The 19,709-nt window shown below is 38.9% G+C and overlaps 2 protein-coding genes across 5 annotated transcripts in view; one reads left to right on the top strand and one right to left on the bottom strand.

The window, feature by feature from the left end:
* The window catches only part of Hs3st-A (Heparan sulfate 3-O sulfotransferase-A), a 186,155-nt gene that overhangs the window by 68,518 nt on the left and 97,928 nt on the right, over positions 1-19,709 (bottom strand). The gene's annotated exons all lie outside the window — the stretch shown is intronic.
* Positions 10,810-18,237, top strand: LOC109041054 (carboxylic ester hydrolase-like). The gene is made up of 5 exons (XM_072306597.1): positions 10,810-10,995; positions 11,854-11,971; positions 15,280-15,471; positions 16,426-16,625; positions 17,992-18,237. Exons 1-5 carry the CDS (start codon positions 10,810-10,812, stop codon positions 18,235-18,237), a joined length of 942 nt encoding a protein of 313 aa, XP_072162698.1.

Consider the following 19,709-nt stretch of genomic DNA (forward strand, 5'->3'; position numbering starts at 1 on the left):
CTTTACATAAAAGAATCTGGATCATATTACATGCTCAAAATCTAAATCAAGCGGGGTCATCTATTATAGGGACTATCACCTGTCAACAGCCGCAAAAATGCATGAAAATTGACCCAGTCGAACGATATGGAGCAAACTGTGACAAAAAATAAAAATTTAAACGGTCAGAGAGCTTGTAGTAATGATGTTTTCTCATCAAAATTTCAAGTAGAATACAGTTTGTACAACAAAACCGCAATCACTTGAGTTTTGACTGTTGGTCTCAATCATTTGGGCCGTGAGAATATAGGAAACAATAAGAGTAACTCACGATTTAGTCGTGCCATAGAATATCACTGTGCTCACCTGAAACAAAGAAGAAAATGGATTGAATTAATAATGAATAGAATCAATTTAATTATTATAATTATAACTAATGTACAAGGAATCTACCAAGAAAACTACAAAACAATATCAAAACGAACATCTCGTTTGAAGAGGGTATAGGTAATCGACCAATTTTACATTACATAATTAGAAGACATTATTTGAAGAACGCGTAAACCAGTCCATGAGAACCGAATATTCTCTGAAAGATGGAAACTCGAGTTCAGATATTTTCTGAAGCCCGGGCTGTAAGGGTCAAATTCATCCATGATATCGGAATATTTTGTTTTTTGGAAATTTTTTCGGGTCTTGGGAGGACGCCCAGCCCCCACAATTTCTGCGCTTCTGATAGTTAAAAAGCTTGGAGTAAGAAATCCAAAATAACTCTGAAAATGCTGCCCTAATGAAAACTAGACCTATTTACACGAAAAGGCGAACAATGTACAAATAAGCTACATTTCGCCACGAGAAGTTAGTATTTCTGAATAATTCTAGAAACAACATTTGTTTCCCTGCGCAAATACGTGCTTTCAAGATGAACCAGAGATGGTGGTTTTTTAACGCAAATGTAGTCAAATAATTTGAATCAAAAGGAACCATGCATACAAGAACGAAAGCAATAGGAATTTAGAGAATCCCATTGTATGTTCTACAATGGGATCATCTAAATTCCTATTACTTTCGTTCTCTTCTACATGCATTAGTTTCTTTGTAGAATAAATGGACTAGATTTAGCAAAAAGGGACTACTATTTCTGCATAATTTAAGACACACCCATCTGCAAAGTGAAATTAAACCAGAGATAATAGTTTCTCATTGCAAAATGTACACAGTCAAACTCAAGTCTTCTCAACTTCCGACTTTTAAACAACAAGATCCTAGACTCTTCGACGAAATAAATAAAAATAAGGTTGCAAAGTCCTCGCAATTCCTAGACATCAACAAAGGGGAAGGGGCGAACAGACCGAAAAAGCAAATCTGAATACGGAGCAAACAGGCGGAAAGCGACGTATCAGGCAACGGGAAAAGAGAGAGAGGGAGAGAGAGAGAGAGAGAAATAGAGGGAACGGAAGAGCGAGAAAACGGTTTTCAAAGTATTATGGGATCTTTGTGGATAATCTAAAAGAGTGCATATATGTCAAAAACGAGCTTTTTAAAAAGGGCACCTGTCGACGTACAAGAATAGGATTCGTGCGGTTAACGGTGAAACGAGCGAAACCAATTTGATGAAACGTCTGATAGCCTGGGATTCGGCTGCACCGCTGCAACCAAGCCGTGCCGCCCCGCGACTTACGGCGCAGTGGGCCACGAGTCAAACTCACACGGATAAAAACACCCTTCCTCCATCCATCACTGGAAAAAAAAGACGCTTGGATCTTGAGATCCTGACTCTTGAAAACAATGACAAGGAAAAATACTCTTGGTTCAATCGGATTTTTGCTTCGTTTGAGAACCAAGCCTCTTAATTTAAGCGGATTTCTTTTTGATTCAAGCAAAAATCCGATTGAATCAAGAGTATTTTTTCTTGTCTTTGTCTTCAAGAGTCTAGACTCTAGATCCAAGCGACTTTTTTTCCAGTGATTTCAAAGGCAGATACATTCCACCGACGGTGAAATTACCATACAACATATCTCGGTTTGTGACGATGTAGACTTCCTTCGTCGGTCGTATTTTATGATTTCAATTGATAACTATTCAATGTTAATTCTGTAAAACTCTTGTGATTTTTCCTCTTTGCTCGAAGAAAATTCGCGGAAAACTTAAAGGAATGATGTTGATTTGTTCTCCTTCAAAAAAGTGAAATGGGAGCGGATATTAAGTCCAAACCCAACTAACGAAACGAGAGGGGCTGTTGAGTTCGATTGAAGGTAGCAACTATTCGAGCTTCAGAGTATTGCTCGGTTGCGGCTAATTTTTCGAAGGCGTTTTAATAGAATCCTCAGCTAGCGTGCGGCAGCGCCGAGTTTCGATGGGTCTGTTGCGCACATTAAATACAACCATCTGACTGTTCCTGCGTGAAGTCCCATGAAAATCACGTTAAGCACATAAGAGATGTATGTGTAGCAAACGAGTATACTTTTTAATGCACAATTAAAACTTGGGACTTAAGCGCGAAGATTGGCCCTTGTGGGCTACTTGAAGTTAGTAAAAAAAAGAAAGAAAAAAAAAAAAAAAAAAAAAAAAAAAAATTGGACGTATCTATGCAACGAAGACTTGTAACTGACTATGTGTAGAGGGTTTGCGTACAACACACTTAAAAAATATGCGTCATCAACTGCACAACTTCAAAAAATCCAGGGATTTCAATTTGAATCTTTATCGCTACTCCTCCTGAAAATATATCTTTTATTCTAAACATTCTCCATCTTTCGAATAAAATGTACGTACTGAAGATCTTTGAACAAGCTCATCGTCAATTTGGATCTCATTCGAGGACATTTCGAGAGGCTCTCATGGACATTCGAGAGTTTGGCTGAAATGACACCTTGAATTTAAAGACGTTTCCCAACACTGCGCATTACCATCAATGTAAATGACACAAGGAAGTTTGAAACGCCGACGGAGTTTTCTAGTTTCAGGGTGGATATGCATGTTCCGTCGAAAGGAATCCGAAGCGGGTGCTCACTGCGTGACGGGGGCGCAGTAAAACGCGGTGTTTTATTTCAGCGTGGCCCCGGAGTCGGGCCGGAACAGGGCCGGAACAAGGAACGAGAGAGCGGAGCGATAAGGAACGGAACGAATTTGAACTCGGCTTGCGGTTGTCGGCTGTCATGTACCGTCATCGTCCCCGTTGTCACTTTGATCTCGCATGCTCTGAAACTTTGTCACTTCCTCGACGATGATTTACAGTCCCACTCCACGAATGCATCGGACACAGCCTGAAACGTTCGGATAATTTAAACCTTTGCCAGACGAGCGCCGAAATGAGGCCATCAAAAAGCCTTCCGCGCACGGAGAGATATCTATGGCTCATAAACCAATTAGTGGTTCATATGGAACACCACTAATAGCAGTGAAGGAAACATATAATAATAGTACATACCAAACTATGGTACGAGCTACCACAGTATGATTCACAGACCGATGATCATAAGTTCATATGCAACAATTAATGGTGTTCCACATGAACCACTAATTGGTTTTTAAACCATAGCTTTTTCTCAGTGCTCGATCTCCAAGCCCCTCATTTGGACCGCGTTAAGCAGAAAGGAACCATGCCGCATCAGCTATTGCCAAATTCAAGTGGGAAATTTGATTTTTTGTATGAAAACGGTTGTGCGGATCTTTGTGCAAATTTCAGTGATTGATTTCAGTGAGATTTCAGTGAATTCTGCATATCCCGAAGCAAATTCCTTTAAATTTTCAAAGAAATCCGCACAAACGGTCTCCCGTAAAAATTTAAATTGCCCGGTGAAATTTGGTACATATACCATACTATGGTCGGAGCTTATAAAACTATTAATGGTGTTCCATATGAACCACTATAAGGTGTGATGGTGCCAATACTTTTGTATCAAAAGTTTACACGAACTGATAAAAATAGAATATTGCTAACCCTTATCGCAATAGTATAAATAATGATAAGAATTAGTGGGGCATTTGAATTCACAGCAGCCTGAATAACTGAATTTTGATGAGTTTCTGACTCATCATCGGTAATTATTGATACACGTCCTCTCCCTGATCCGAAAATTAATTCAAGATAATCCTCAGTGAAACAGCAACGAACGCGCAGATAATACACAGAGTTGATTGATTTTGAAATGAATCAACATTTCATTAGGTCCGAATGTTTCTGTAGTAATAGGTTCGTTGCACTCGAGAGATACAGTCAACCGAACAGCCTTTGAAACATACAAAATTCACTAATTTTGCCCACAGAAAAGGGAGGGGAGGGAGAGAAAAAGAAAATTTAAGGTAACGATTACGAGAACAAGGTGTAGCAAATATGTATACAGGCGAGCTTGAAACTTTCATAACACTTTCTCACATGACTGTAATAGTTTTAAAGTACTCGTCTCCCTGTTTTTATGAGAAAGGCAAGAACCCAGTGCATTAAATTTTCAAATCAGATAACTTTTCTTGTTTCGCTATAAGCGTGGTCGCGAATTCCGAAGGTTTCTGGAGTGTGCGGAATTTTAAACTCCGCGCAATCAGCGAAAAAAGAATACTCATTTGAAACGTGCTATAAATGGAGAATCCACTGGTAAGACTAAATTTAGACACGAATAAATATCATGAATCCATGAATAACTTCTGCTTTTGATTTCCATTAATTACAATGAAGGAAAAATTACAGCCTTTTCATTAGGCTCTTTGGATGCGCCATTTAAAGAGCCGAAAAAAAGCATATCAACCTGAACAGAACTATTGAAACATTCAAATAAACCTCCGCTTTGTAATTTCAGGTATGAAACTATTTATACTAATAGAGTAACAAAGTGAAAGGGTGATGAGAAAAGAGAAAATTCTAAAATACTTCTCCGAAAATACTCTTGGGACTTAGAAGATTACAAAGTATAAATTATAATTTGTCCACCAGGCTCAGTCACGCCGCAATCCTGGAAAATTCATAGATTAAACGTTTATCGAAGCCGCTTCCAACTTGAAAGAAAACCGGTGAAATTCCGAAGGGTTAAGTACAGCCGTAATTGCTATACAAAAAGCCTCGTACATCCTCAATCTCTTTGAGTTCTTCCCTTCCTTCAATTCCTCTCATTAACATTTCCTTTTCAGTTCTCATCCCCATAATTTTCCTGTCCATTCCATGTCACGAGATTGCAGTTTGACATTTTCTAAGGCGGGTCAACAAATGCAAGTGAACCAAGTGAAAGTCTGCTCATCCTGCAATCGTTTTTTTTTTTTATCAAAGGTATGTTTCTTCGTCGTCTTCAATCATTTTTTTCATTTAATCAAAGAGCCACAAGAGCGCCTGGAAGCATGCGACTCTTTTACGAGAATCGAACAATAATTTGTTGCACATAAACTGCATAAGTAATCGAGCTTCGTTTCTAGTTTCATTTCAAGCTCTCTCCCCTCAACAAATGGCGCATGATCCTGAAATAAAACTAGAATCCCGAGGAACCCGAACCCCTGCAATATTTAACAAGAAGCACATTGCCGAGCTTAGAGAAGCTCAAGAAAGCTCTCTCACTGAGCAAAAGTGACTTAAAGTCGAGTAGGAAATGAAACTTTCTTGCCGGCTCCGAGGCTTGGATATGGATATCAGTTCTGTCATGCCAAGGAAGAACGCCAAAGGAGATTTCAGACGTTGCAAAGTATCTTTTGATAAAATAAGAAATTCCAGTGTCATTTATTAATATATTTCATCAAATTTTTCGAATAAGTTAATTCGGGATCCGCGATAACTTGACTAAAAAGTTCTTCACTGATTTCCCTCCAAAATAATTACTTTACGAGGGAAGAGGAGGAGAGACTTTGGCAATGTTCGAATTTTAGAGCGACGAATTTTTGAAGGATGACCATATAAAAATTGCTCCGAGAAAAAATATCTACTATGGTTTCGTTTTATCACTGGAATAACAGGATTCGCAAAACATTGAAGCAGGAAATTATGTTCGGGATCGGGACTTCTGTATACTATCATTATAGCTTTTAAAGGTCTATTTTTACTGTCTAATTTATTCCTTGAGGGAATAAATCGATATAATATAGTTCATCGAGGATATCATGAGGTATATTCTGCCGTCTTAGGCACTGTAGTTCCATTTTAATTTAATTTCACTGATGGACCACAAGACAAGGTACGAATTTAAACAATCTGATACATGTTTCTTTACCGGAATTTCACGTAGAACATGATTCGTGCGACGAAAATTACTGCAACCAACTCCTAACGAAGATATTAACGTTTTTATTTCACATTGGTCACGAGGAATTTGCACTGCCCGCTCACAAGAAACTCAAAGCTCTACGTGAGTCAAATCGCTCACTACAACGGTTTCAGCAAGCCTCTCAATCGAGCAATGTTCATTCCCCATCATGTGCTGTTCAAACCACAAGAAATTTGCTATAGCTGAGCCAAACAGTCAAGATTGAGGTTTCCAGATTTTTATATCGCAGAGACTATCATGATAAACGTTTAGCGCGCGATGTGAATCACGTAGAGCATTGAGTTTTCATGAGCGGGTGGTTTGAATTCACGCATTAAGAATCATTAAATATCTACGTTAGGAGTTGATTTCGGTAACTTTTGCTGTGCGCATCGCATTTTACGTGATATTTTAGTGAAGAAACATGTATCAGAATGCTGAAATTCGTACCTTGTCTAGTGGTCCATTACAGAACTTAGTGTCGCAGTAAAAGAAAACCTTGTACCACTTTATGTATCTTTTTTCTGAAGCTTCCGCTGGTTTGATTACACTATTTTATAAAAATGGAGAATGAATATTCATTCTTTACCCACAAACAAACGTTCCATCAGAAAAAATTGCAATATTTAGAATGGAGTTACGGATAATTTGCTCTGCACGGCAGTACTCTTTGCGCACACATTTGGAAATTCAAATGAACTACCAGGCAACGGGAAAATTTAAGCATCTCATTAAACTTTCACGTAGAGCACGATTTGCAAAACGACAAGCACTGAAAGTAACTTGTAACAAAGATATAAACCTTTCGATGCACAAATTCAAAATTTCCCGCTTTAAAAAAAAATAATAAAAAAAAACAATATTTGACTTTGGCTGAATTGCACACGGAACGTTACCGTAACCGTATTTGCGGGTTGAAAATACAAGTATCACAACCTTAGTATCGGCGTTTTAACGAAAGGCGGATCCAGAAATTTAGCAACACCAGATTTCCTCCATTTAAACCTATGCTAAATAATCGATTCTTGTCAGAGCACCTGACCCCTTCAAGAATCGATACATTTTCATACGTTTAAATGGAGAAAGGACGATGTTGCCAATTTGCTGGATTCGGCAATTGTTTCAACTCATTTTTAGTGTATTTTCCGAAGGAAATACACTATTGCGTTTTTTAATATTGATTACACTCCGCCCGGCTAACACAGCTGAGAAAGGAACACAAATTGTTGAGAAGTCTACCGAACCCATTGTAAGCGATTTAATTAAAGTAGACTCTGGTTTTATGCAGTAAGCGGAAAATTCAAATATTTCAAACAAATCTGGGGAAAAACATTAATATCTTAGTTGGGGGTTAATTTTAGAATTTTCAGTGCGCATATCGTGTTCGACATAAAATTTTGAAGAGGCGAAGCATAAATCAGGATGCTCGAAACTCGTACCTTGCAGTGGCGTGGCGTGCTTTGCGATCTATCGATATTTCCCCATTTGAAGCTGTTTCCCCATTGAACACCCTGTATATCGATACTTTTCTATAGGTTTAAATGGCAGATCAATCGATATATCGCAAAGCACGCCAAGCCACTGGTATACCTTGTCTGGTGGTCCGTCCCATTCCCGCTTTCCGGACTCACGTCACGACGAGAGACACTTCAAAAGGTTTCAGGGATACGTTGTTCGTGAAATAAACTTGAAGCCCATGTGACTGTTAAAAAAGAGAGCAAAAGGCGACAGAGTTTGTCGGGTTAAAACTGTGGCGTCTCATTGTTGAGTCCCTTTCCCTGACTGGGAGATAAGTAGGCACTCGTGTTAGAGGGAAGCTTTCTCTTCCGCCTCTTCAGATCGACTCGGAGGGAGGCGCCATCTTGCGAGATCTTTCACTCTCGCTTTCTTTTTTGAAAGCCACTGTAGAGCCGTGAGCCACTCTTCGGCTCCCTTTAAGTTTAACGTCCCTCCCGCGAAGGATCTTGTATCGGAGAAATGGACGTATTTCTGGTAGACGGAACTATGTGCATCATGCTGTGAGCTCTGTTATGCATTTATTCTTATGGGTATCAGGGCTCATGTCTTAACGCACATAGTTCCGTTTGATTGAAATACGTCCAAATGAGTAAAGCAAGCGCTTGCAAATAGCAACAGCGTTGCATCGGATAGCAACATGCAGAATATCGATGGTGGAGGTGCAGAAGTGCGTAGCTCGAAAAACACGATTTTCCAGGAGAGTAAAAAAACGGTCTACTTTCCTCTTTTTGGTTAGTAGAATGGTAATAATTCTTGAGGATAGCAAAGAGTAGATGTTTTTTCAGACTCCATCAGCATTTTGAATAATTTTTCGAACTGTATAAGAACTGATGAAGCTATGACTCGATGGACTCTAATACAACTGATTGTTGCGATGAACCAAGAAAGAAAGCAAGGATAGCAAGAAGAAGATGTTTTTTCAGACTCCATCAGCATTTTGAATAATTTCTCGAACTAAATAAGAATTGATGAAGCTATGACTCGATTGACTCTAATACAACTGACCGAACGATGAACCGACAGTTCATGATTGCATTGGCCCGCAGAAAGTGAATAATGGACACGAACGCCGCGCGCCGCTCAGGTACCTACGAAGAAATTATACTGGGGGGCTCTCAATAGATAAGCATTCACCAACTTTTCAAGACCAACGAATTCCCGAAAATATATAAAAAATAAAAAATAAAAAACAACTGATCAGTTTACGTATGCTGTAGGGGGAAAATACTGAGGAGAGCGCGTTGTGCGTGATTCGCGCCGGATCAAATGATGGGGCCAGAACGAGATACGCATTTCTGCAATTGAGGCCAAGATACTCGAAAAAAGTTCTCCTGTTTTAGGTGACTTCCCGATTTTTTTCGATTGCTGCCTGATAGACGACATCTTCAACAAAACGTTTCTTAAAACTTAAAGCAGCTTAAAACTGTCAAAAATTGAGATACGCAATTCTGCACTTTCACCATCGATATGTACTATTGCGCAGTTACAGGGTCGTCAAAAAGTCCGGCTCCCCTAATTAACTTTTGAATGATCACAACTGTAGTCAGAGAGCCCGACGACATTCTGTGACACAATTAAGACAAAAGTTTTGACCACTTAAATCTGAGCTGGCACGGAAACTGATCGTCTGCCACGTGTTGGCACATACTAAAGCGCGGCCAATGATCATTTTCAGTGTCAGTGTATGTAAGGCTATTGATTGAAGTGGTCAAAGCTTGTGTCACGAGTTTGTCGTAAAATGTCATCGGGCTCTCGGACTACTAGAAATACAAAACTTTACGGATATATTATTAGGTCAATGGGACTATCTTGCTTTTGGTAGAGTCGAAAATGCTGGAGCGCCGTCCTAAGGCAAGTAATTGGGCCCTAACTCAATGTTTTTCAAATTGCCAACCCCCCTTCATTGATAAAATAATCAGGAGTGCGTAAACAAAGAAGCATGTTGGCACAGACCATCAGCTTCTCAAAACTGAGGTACTAAAACCAGAGCATTAGGTAGAGTTTTGCAAACATTTCAAGAGAAAAAACGCCCATAGGCGTCAAACCGAACAGAGAATTGGCGCTCGGAAGTTCATTATGCACAAAACGTAGTTCCGAGAAAAAATTATATAATTTCGCAAACTGAGCTAGATAATATTTGTTGTTCAGTTTTACTGGCGATATGCAGTGGACACAGTCACAGAACCAAGTCACTAACCGCGATAATGCGCCATGCATTGTCAAGTAATAATTAGCTATTCAGTTCTTAACTCTTTCTTCCCGCACTCAATGGGGTCAACGAAACATTGCCAAAATATTTAAACCTCTAGCTTACTTGACTCATTTTTCTGCTTATTTTTTGTAAAAAAGTTTTATTCATTAAAAAAACTTATAAGTTAACATCGAAAGAAAATTTGATATTTGACTCTGGCGGAAAAATTTGCATAAAGTGTTTTTTTTTTTTTTAAAGTGTAGTGACGCTGACTGGACTCAACGGTGATGTCTTTGTCTTCATTTGTTTTCCATTCGAGAAATGAAAGATTAGCGAAGTAATCAATTCAGTGACATTCCTAGCAACATTTAGTTATTAATCATTCTGAGTTCAACCAATCTGAAAGTGCTTCGTGAGATCGTTTAAGGAAAGGGGGCTTGGTCTCCTCATACAATTTGTTCAGGGAAATTTTTCATGAGAACAAATTCCGTTAATTTCGATATCCTCACTCTTACACTTCAAAACGAAACGTCAACATTCAGTTTCTTCTACAGTATGTGTCATTTTTCTTATCTTATACAGTTACGTATGTAAGACTTGTCTTTCTCGAGATCAGAAAATTCACGCATAACGAAGTGCGAGTTCTGGACCCTTTAAATTATCCTAAGCACTTGACACTCTGACGTACTATTCAGGGCTCAGTTGAGAAAATGAGGGTCAGGAAGGGTAAAATGAATGAGTGACATCTCAGTGACCTTGAAAAACCATTGCACTAATTTATAGAAGGGAGCGCCTTGACAAGAACAGCCACTATTATCTTAAATAAATTACTCTTTATACTCATTGTAAGTATAAGAATTAGACTAAAAACTAAAAGTCATGCATGCTCTTTCGTGTTTGATGTTTCTCTGCTTGTGGACGTTCGCGTTCCAATTCCTTCAAAGTACTCCTGACGACTCGTTAATAGTATCGACAAAATTTGGAGACGTTCGAGGAAAGGTCTTCGTGACGTCGAAAGGACGGAAAGTGGCAGGATTCACGAAAATCCCGTATGCTCAACCTCCGATCGGAAAGAATAGGTTCAAGGTAAGTTATCAAAAGTAAAGAATATTCAAATCATAGATAAACAAGACGTGAATTTTAATGGTACAGCCGACCGGTCAGAAGCCTTCAGCATAATTTTTCAATAAATATTTTGTTTGAAAATGCGAAGAATTTGACATAAAAAAGCCTCCTTTATCTGCACAAAAAAAAATTGAGCACGGGATAAACATGTATCGATTGTATCGAGTTAAGAGTAGAAAACAAAAACCTCTTTCAAGTAACCATCCTCGAGAATAGAAAGCTGACCCCCGGAAACTTCGAGACCGGAATGATGACATCTACATCCAGAGGCAATTTTCACAACTTGACCACACTGTCGCCCCCTTCCCATTTGAATCGGCTGTCCTACGGACATTTAAATTGACGGAAGACTGTCTTGAAGCTTGAAAAAATATGAGAGCAAATCTTAAAAAGCGTGGGTTTGAGAGAAATTTTATTTCAGGCTTGATGTGTCATGTTAGAGACTCAAAATTCGTGTATTTAATAGTAAAACTACGCCCTCGCTTTTTCGACACAAAAATTTACTAAATTTTACAACTTATTCCTTGAGATTCTATTGAAAACTTATAAATGGAATTTGTATTACTTAAAAATGGTCTCTTCAAAAATTTGCATCTACAAACTAAGGTCCCTTCATTCCCTGGGGACGATCTCATACTTTCTCAGTCACATGCGGCTGTTACTACAGTAAACAACGGTTTCTGAAGAATAGTAAAATATTCCACCCTAGTAATAACACAACGAATTCTCGCTATCATTATAGCTTTGACCCACCACGTTTGAATTATTTATTATTCCTGATATACATCATTTATGTTCTCATATATTTGCTTCTTTAAGCCACCAAAGGCGCTCAAGCCTTGGAAAAAAACATTGGACGCCACAGAAACCTTACCACTTTGCGTACAACCCACCCTGAGCAAACCTGGTGAAAGTGAAATAATAGGCGAGGAGGATTGTTTGTACTTGGCCATCTACACACCTCAGGTGGATTATACTAATTCTACGTGCTATCACATTAATCTGCCACTGCGGTGAAGTGTCATGCTTATTATTTTTTTTTTTTTTTTTTTTAAAGAAAAAATGGAAAAGGGAAAAAAAACTGGAGTGGAAATTAAATGGAATCGATTTTTTTGTTTTGTGATGAAAGCTAAGAGAATTAGGAAGTCCGACGATGAAGCTGCATGTTTTCAATTTTTGGAATTCTTTTTGATTACAACTTCCATGAATACCGTGAAACGAAAGGTGATGCGATTTTGTGATATCCACTTGGACGACACAACTTCCAAAGCCATTTCGAACACAACGTTTACAAATTACGGTGATGATGCATGGCATACCACGTAAACTCTTACTTTCTTTCATCAAAAAGGTTTCAAAATCTTCAAATTATTAATCTTTGGCAGTCAAATAATTAATCGATTCATTCAACGGTACATATTTGAATCGTTCTTCTCATTATAGAAGATTGAGGCTGCAGTGTACTTGATCCAGGGATTGAGATATTTTCTTCAGAATATGATGCACCTCAATGATTTTCAGAATTGTAAGAAAGTATTTCAGGGACTGTTCAAAATGTGTATAACGCTGAGTTTGGATTTTTCGACCACCTTCTTCCCCCTCATTCAACCATCGTAACTTTTTTTGACATACCGCCGTGCTAAGGAAAAACGCCGTATAAACCTTCAGGCGTTGTCAGATTTCCTTTGATATAACACGAATATTCTGGTAAACTTTTGAATATTTTCCATCCAATTTATCGTATTCTTCGCTAATTCACCTAAAGTTCCTTAAAATTTCAAGGAAAAATATCGACGGTGTAAGTCGGCAATCACATAACTCGATTTTTGGCGGTTTTGAGTTAGCTGCAGAAATGTAGTGTAGTAGATGCCCTTTCCCTGCTATCAAAATATTTCAGTCGAAAAAAATCTGGGAATCGCGTAAAAACGTAGAACTCAAAACACATATCTTGGCGTTAATTCCAATAACACATTACTCATGCCGTCGCGCGGCATTTTTACACAACGCGCGCTCTCCCGGGAAGAATCGTGAGCAGTTTAGGAGGGAAAATTAAAAGCTAGTACGTCACGGAATCTTCAAACAACAAAAATATTGTTATTGTTTTAACATCTAACATCTAATCCGACGGATAACTGAGTAATCGTCCGCTTATTTTTGTCTTCATTTCATTTTAATTCGTAATTCGACGGCGTAAGTCCGCAATCACATAATTATCTCGTTCACGGTGTCTGAAAATCTCCGCCTCTACGTTATTTTTTTTTAAAGGAGAACCTCGACTCATTTGACATCATTCCTTGCAGTTTATACAGAATTTTCTTCGCATAGAGAAGAATACTTTTATACGCACGAACAAAACTGGGTCGAAACAGAATTGCGTGAGTAGTTTTCCCGTTTAGAAACTGAAGTATGACAGGAAAGTCCAGCGACGCTTTCAGTTGTACCTAGTTATGTGATTGCCACTTACACCGTCGAATTGTTTTCCGGTGTATTTCTGAAGAATCGCTACCAATTAAAAGTTGTTGGAAAGAACTTTAGGCTACTTTTAAAAGTGAGAGGGGTCCTTATACAGTCCACATCGCAAAGAATAGGTTGAATCAGTATTCCGCCAACCACGTATCTCAGAATTCAGCCATGTTGACCTTTAGTGTCCACAAACACATACCTCAATATTTTCGGTCATTTCTCCTGACTACGAATATTATTCAAAATGATGACATAGTCTTAAAAACATCTTATCCTTGCTGTCTCTAAAATTCTTTCCCCTCTATACTTAAAGCTGAGGAATGTAGAAGTTTTTCCCTCCCTCTGAAAACTCCCGCGTTTTCGAGTTATGTGATTGCCGACCTTACAACCGTCGATATCATTACTTCCTACGAAATGCAACACTGCATGATGATTATTTGGCACTCTCGAATGTACATACGGCGTTGTGTCCTTAGCATCGGCAGCATAGGTCCCTATGGTGGAATAACAGCCTTCCGACTCGCACGAACAGTAACAGCGAACAGTCTCTTCCTCGATCCCCTCCCTCCCTCCCTCCCTCCCACCCCCCCTTGATTGTTACGTATTTTATGAACAACGCTCAGATTATTATTTCATTTTTTGTTGTGTGTTAATTTTTAGTATTGCTTCATTTATAGGTACGAACAAAAAAGGAGAGGGGTAAATTGTTTCCTGTACTGTTTGTTATACCTGGCGGTATATGGGAAATAAACGGAGTGACAGACACACCGAGGTGGACCCAGATTTTTACCTCAACAAGGATATGGTGCTTGTGGCATTGAACTACAGAAGTGCTAGTGCATTGAACTACACGAATAGGAGCACTAGGTAACCGTTGATTTGCCTTGCGCGAAAATTAAATAATTTTTCTATCCTCATTGATAAAAGCACCTATCTGGACAAGGAAATTAATTACACTTAACGTTGCTTCTAAAATAGGCTATAAAAGTCAGTTTTTCCCCGCAATTTTGATCTGTTGTTATTACTCTCCATCCGGACATAAATCGAGCCTCATCGAGGAGAATATATTTCCGAAATCCTGTCTTTCATGTAAGAAAAAATTAAACTGGGATTTTGATACTTTTTGCTGAGGAATTGCGACGAAAATTGAAATTAAAAAATGAATCGATCGATCGATCGATCACTCGGTGAATGAATCCACTTAATGGACACGAAAAAATTTGTTCAGCCTTTGAGATTTGATCGAATGCAATCAAATTGAATTTTTGAGATCTATAGGGACGAGATGAAGCAAGTGTTGTACGCCCTGCGTCTACTTATAGGTGTGAGTCATTTCTCAAACAGGAGCAGAAGCCATGTTTGCGAAAACAAGACATTCTTCCTGTGGTAACACTTTCCTAACTAACTAACTAACTGACTAACTAACTATCTAACACTCCATTTAATCGTAACTAACTAACATCTCCAATAAAAATACACTGAAAAAAAAAAAAAAAACACATTTGGATCGAGAGTCAGAATCTAACTCAGACAGAGAAACAAAGCCTTCTTGCAATTCAACGGAGTATTTGTCCTAAGTGGCCAAGAACCAAGCTCTCATTTGAGCGATTTCTGAGACTGATTTAGCATAAATCGATTGAAATCAAGAGTATTTTTTCTTGTCAATGTTTTCAAGAGTCTGGACTCTAGATCCAATGTGTTTTTTTCCAGTTTATAACAAAATTAAATAATTGTATTTACATATCATTTTTAGTGGTGATTATTACATTTTGTTATCTGCAGGCTTCCTATCAACGGGTGACCTTGTGCTGCCAGGTAATTGGGGATTGAAGGACATTATCTTCAGTCTCAAATGGCTCCAAGAAAATATCTCGAGTTTTGGGGGCGATAAAAACGCCGTCACGATTTTGGGAAATAGCAAAGGAGGCGCTGCTGTTCAACTACTTCTTTACAATGAACCTGCTGTCAACGCGGGTATGTCACTCAGTCGGTTTCATCGAAAAAAAGCCTTAAAGATCATAACTTCAGAAAATCAACGTAGAAACTCACGATCTCCAAAGAATAAATACCGGGTGCTTTCGTCTGAATATTTACTTAATAATCTCAACTCATCCTGAGGTAACTGATTTCTTTCTTAGTAAGAAGTGTGCGTTCAAGAGCATGAATGCCCCTGAAAATAATTCTCTTTCAAATCAACGAGACCACGTAACGAGAATTTCTACACAAAATTTATTTTGAGACGACTAGAATAATTACTGTTACCATGACTAAATTTTTGTGTGGAAAAACTAGAAATTCATTAGTCCTTCTAAGAATAAAAATACGGAGGATATTCATCACGGACTTCCCGATATAATTATCCTTTCTGCGTATCCGTCTGTGAGGACTCAGGGTAATAGCCAGGGGGGCGTCATGTCTTAAGTGCACGTATCAGGTTTAAGGGGCCCAACACCCCACCAAATCTACATATAACCCCCGCCCCCTCGGTGAAATTTTCCTCCTCAGACTGCTAGAAGGGTGGCTACTAAAACAGGCTGATCAAAAATAAGTACTTTTACAGTACTTTTTCAGTACCTTGTCAAGAAATTCAGGACCTCCTCTAACAGAAAAATTCCGAACTTTTTCAGGACCTCCATTGGACGAAATTCAAAAAATTTCAATACTTTAAAATTGCGACAAAAATGACATAAAATTAACACAAATTCCGGACCTTTTTGCGGAATTTCCGTACTTTTTCGGTACTTCCGGACCGCTCTTGAAAATCAGTACTATTTCCGGACTTGTAGACACCCTGGCTAGCTACCAGTCCTGGCAAGAGCCCCAAGAAGACCTATTTTATTTTCTTCATGTTTCTTATTCCTGCCTTTTTCCCTTTCCTTCTTCATGTTTCTTACTCCTGCCTTTTTTTCGTTTCCTTCGAATCACCAGGATTGTTTCGGAATGCTTTTTCATCAGACGGTGTTCTGGATGACGTTGGCTCAGTCTTTCCGATCAAAAATATGACAATACCATCGAAACGACTTGCAGAATTACTTGGCTGTCCCAGTGAGCCGTCACGCGCTCTTATGAAATGTATGCAGACAAAACCATTCAGGGAAATTGTCAGAAACCAAGATCGAGTGCGTCTTGTGAGTATTAGGATTCAATCTGTATAATTATTTTTATTCAAGATGTTTTACTTGTAATTCGCCCAGTACCTACGTTTGATGCAATGTATGAAGGGTTTGGATTCAAATACGGAAAAATCCTCCCCCCAACCGCTCTCCCTCTCCCTCTCCCTGGATGTCGATCAAATTGTGGTGCGTAATTCCTTCATAGAGAGCCTATTCCTGAAAATTTCAAAGTCTCGAACGATTCCCTACCGAAGTTCTCAGGTCATTGTGAATAAACTGCAAGAATTTCCAACGCAAAATATAATGTTACTATGTCCATTATCTGCAAGTTCCTTTGCTCCAATGTGAGAGCGTATTTTGCGTCGAATTGCAATTAGCAGTGTTGCCAAGCAAGGAAAATTCTCTTCATTCTCTCCAAAGCAGCACTACACCTAAAAGTAGTATCCGACACAAAAGGAGGCACTCCTCGATCAGCCTCTTTAATGAACAAAAAACATTCTAAATAATTTGGGGGAAAAACCCATTATCAACTCCCTGAAATCTATACGCAATACACGGAAAAAAATGTCAGGGGTTATCCCCTAAAATTGTGGTTCTAAACCAGTTAGTTGGATGATATAGACATTTTCAATTAATTTTGGTGGTACCGCAACATTTGGGTGGATAACCTAATTTATTAGGGCACTACCACAATTAATCAGGATACTACCACAATTAATCAGGATACTACCACATATAATGGGTCAGTCGCGCTAGTCACAAAATCGTGTTGTGACGCTTGATTCTTGCAGATAAACTAAAAGTAAGAAAATCTGTCTAAACTGCAACTTCTGACGTTCAATAATAACCGAGATATTGCCCTTTGAAAAGTCGGGTTTTTGACGTCATCCGCCGCGGCAGTGACACCCTTGGTTTCTTCCACCTTGCTTCCATCCGAGTTTCACGTTAAACAACCAGTGCAAATGTGTGTCACACTTATGAAAGCAAGGTGGAAGAAACCAAGGGTGTCACTACCGCGGTGGATGACGGCAAAAATCCTTCTTTTCAAAGGGCCATATCTCGGTTACTATTGAACCAAGAAAGTTGCGGTTTAGACAGATCTTATAATTTTTAGCTTATCTACAAGAAGCAAGCATCAAAACACGATTATGTCACCAGCGCAACTGACCCGTTAGAAATGTCTTTATTATCCAACAGTTGAGACTTATCCCCTACCTTTTTTTCCGTGTAATACGCGAATGTATTATCCGTTTTAGGGTGATCTCTCCCACCGCCCCTTTCCTTGGGGCTCTCACCAACAAACCAACGAAAATGTTAGACTTTATACGAAGAAATTCTCAACACCGCAGTGCAATTCGTATTGATAATGGACTTTCAACAGAACCCTGGAGTGCCCCCGCGGATAGTTACACAATGGGGTCCCGTTGAGGAGTCACCCCTGGCTGAGGACGCGGCGGTGTATCCCGATCTGGACAATCCGTCTTTTCAGCCGACTCTACCCTGGGTGCAAGGCGTCAGCCTTTCATCTGGCTCTTCATATCTATCAAGTAAGTCAATGCCCGATGAAACAGTTAAGCCAGGCATAGAATTGCATTTTAATACCTCAGTTACGCTAGCCACAGAGTAAAATGGACCGCGTTGAACAGAAAGGAACCAAGCCACATCAGCTATGGACCAGTGGACAAGGCACTTTCAGCATTTTGATACACGTTTCATAACCAAAATTTCACGTATAACACGATGCGCACAACGAAAATTACCGAAATCAACTCCTTACGAAGATATTCAATAATTCTTGATGCGTGAATTCAAACTACCCGCTCATGAAAACTGAATGCTCTACGTGATTCACATCGCGCACTAACCGTTTATCATGACAGTCTCTGCGATATAAAAATCTGGCAACCTCAATCTTTACGCTTTGGCTCAGCTATAGCAAGTTAATTATAGTTTGAACAACACATGATGGCAAATGAACACTGCTCGATTGAGAAGCTTGCTGAAACCGATGTAGTGCACGAGTTGACTCACGTAGAGCTTTGAGTTTCTTGTGAGCAGGCAATTCAGATTCTTCGTAACCGATATGAGATAAAAGCGTTTATATCTTCGTGAGGAGTTGATTCAGTAATTTTCGTTGTGCGAATCGTGCTCCACGTGAAATTCTAATTAAGAAACTAGTATCAGATTGCTTAAATTCGTACCTTGTCTAGTGGTCCATTATGATTTGCTAGGGGTAAGTCCCACCCCTGAGAGCGCGTCTCACCTTCCAAGTAAATAACCTCATAAGTTGGTCTAAATAAAATGGGCTCATATAGGGACTACCTCCTAACGATAGCCATAAAAATCATAAAAATCGGCCCTGTGGATCTTAATGAAGAAAATTTAGCGAATAATGAACGTTTACATCGTGTAAATGAGAGAATTTTTATCAACTTTATCACTTTATATAAAATAATCTGGGTCATGTGCTCAAAATCTAAAACAAACGGGGTCATCTATTAGGGACTATCACCTGTCAACATTCGCAAAAAAGCATGTAAATTGGCCCAGTCGAACGATATGGAGCAAACTGTGACAAAATATAAAAATGTAAATGGACGGAGAGCTTGTAGTAATGATGTTTTCTCATCAAAATTTCAAGTAGAACACAGTTTGTACAACGAAACCGAAAGGGACTTGATGAACGCTTTCTTAAAGTGGTTCCTAACGAAGACACTAACGTTTTCCGATCCGTCAAATCATACTCCCTGAAACTCACGTGCAAAATAACCACGATCACTTGAGTTTTGACTGTTGGTCTCAATAATTGGCCCGTAAGAATAAATGAAACAATAAGAGTAACTCACGATTTAGTCGTGCCATAAAATATCATTGTGCTCACCTGAAACAAAGAAGAAAATAGATTGAATTAATAACGAGTAAAATCAATTTAATAATTATAATTATTACTACTGTAGAAGGAATCAACCAAGAAAACTACAAAACAACATCAAAATGAACATCTCATTTAAAGAGGGTAATAATAAGAGTCCAAACGTTGTTTGAAAATAAGGTAACTGACCCGTGGTCTGATTCCCTGAATTAGCCGATGAATTGCGA

The sequence above is a fragment of the Bemisia tabaci genome, chromosome 1, assembly GCF_918797505.1.
Source record: "Bemisia tabaci chromosome 1, PGI_BMITA_v3".
In the NCBI taxonomy this organism is placed as follows: Eukaryota; Metazoa; Arthropoda; class Insecta; order Hemiptera; family Aleyrodidae; genus Bemisia; species Bemisia tabaci.

Bases quoted from the DNA above. Each gene is read 5' to 3' on its own strand.
- LOC109041054 (XM_072306597.1), top strand. From the start codon at position 10,810: ATGTTTCTCTGCTTGTGGACGTTCGCGTTCCAATTCCTTCAAAGTACT. The intron at 15,472-16,425 runs GTATGTCACTCA...TCGAATCACCAG, and splicing joins TGAACCTGCTGTCAACGCGG to GATTGTTTCGGAATGCTTTT. The intron at 16,626-17,991 runs GTGAGTATTAGG...GACTTTCAACAG, and splicing joins ACCAAGATCGAGTGCGTCTT to AACCCTGGAGTGCCCCCGCG.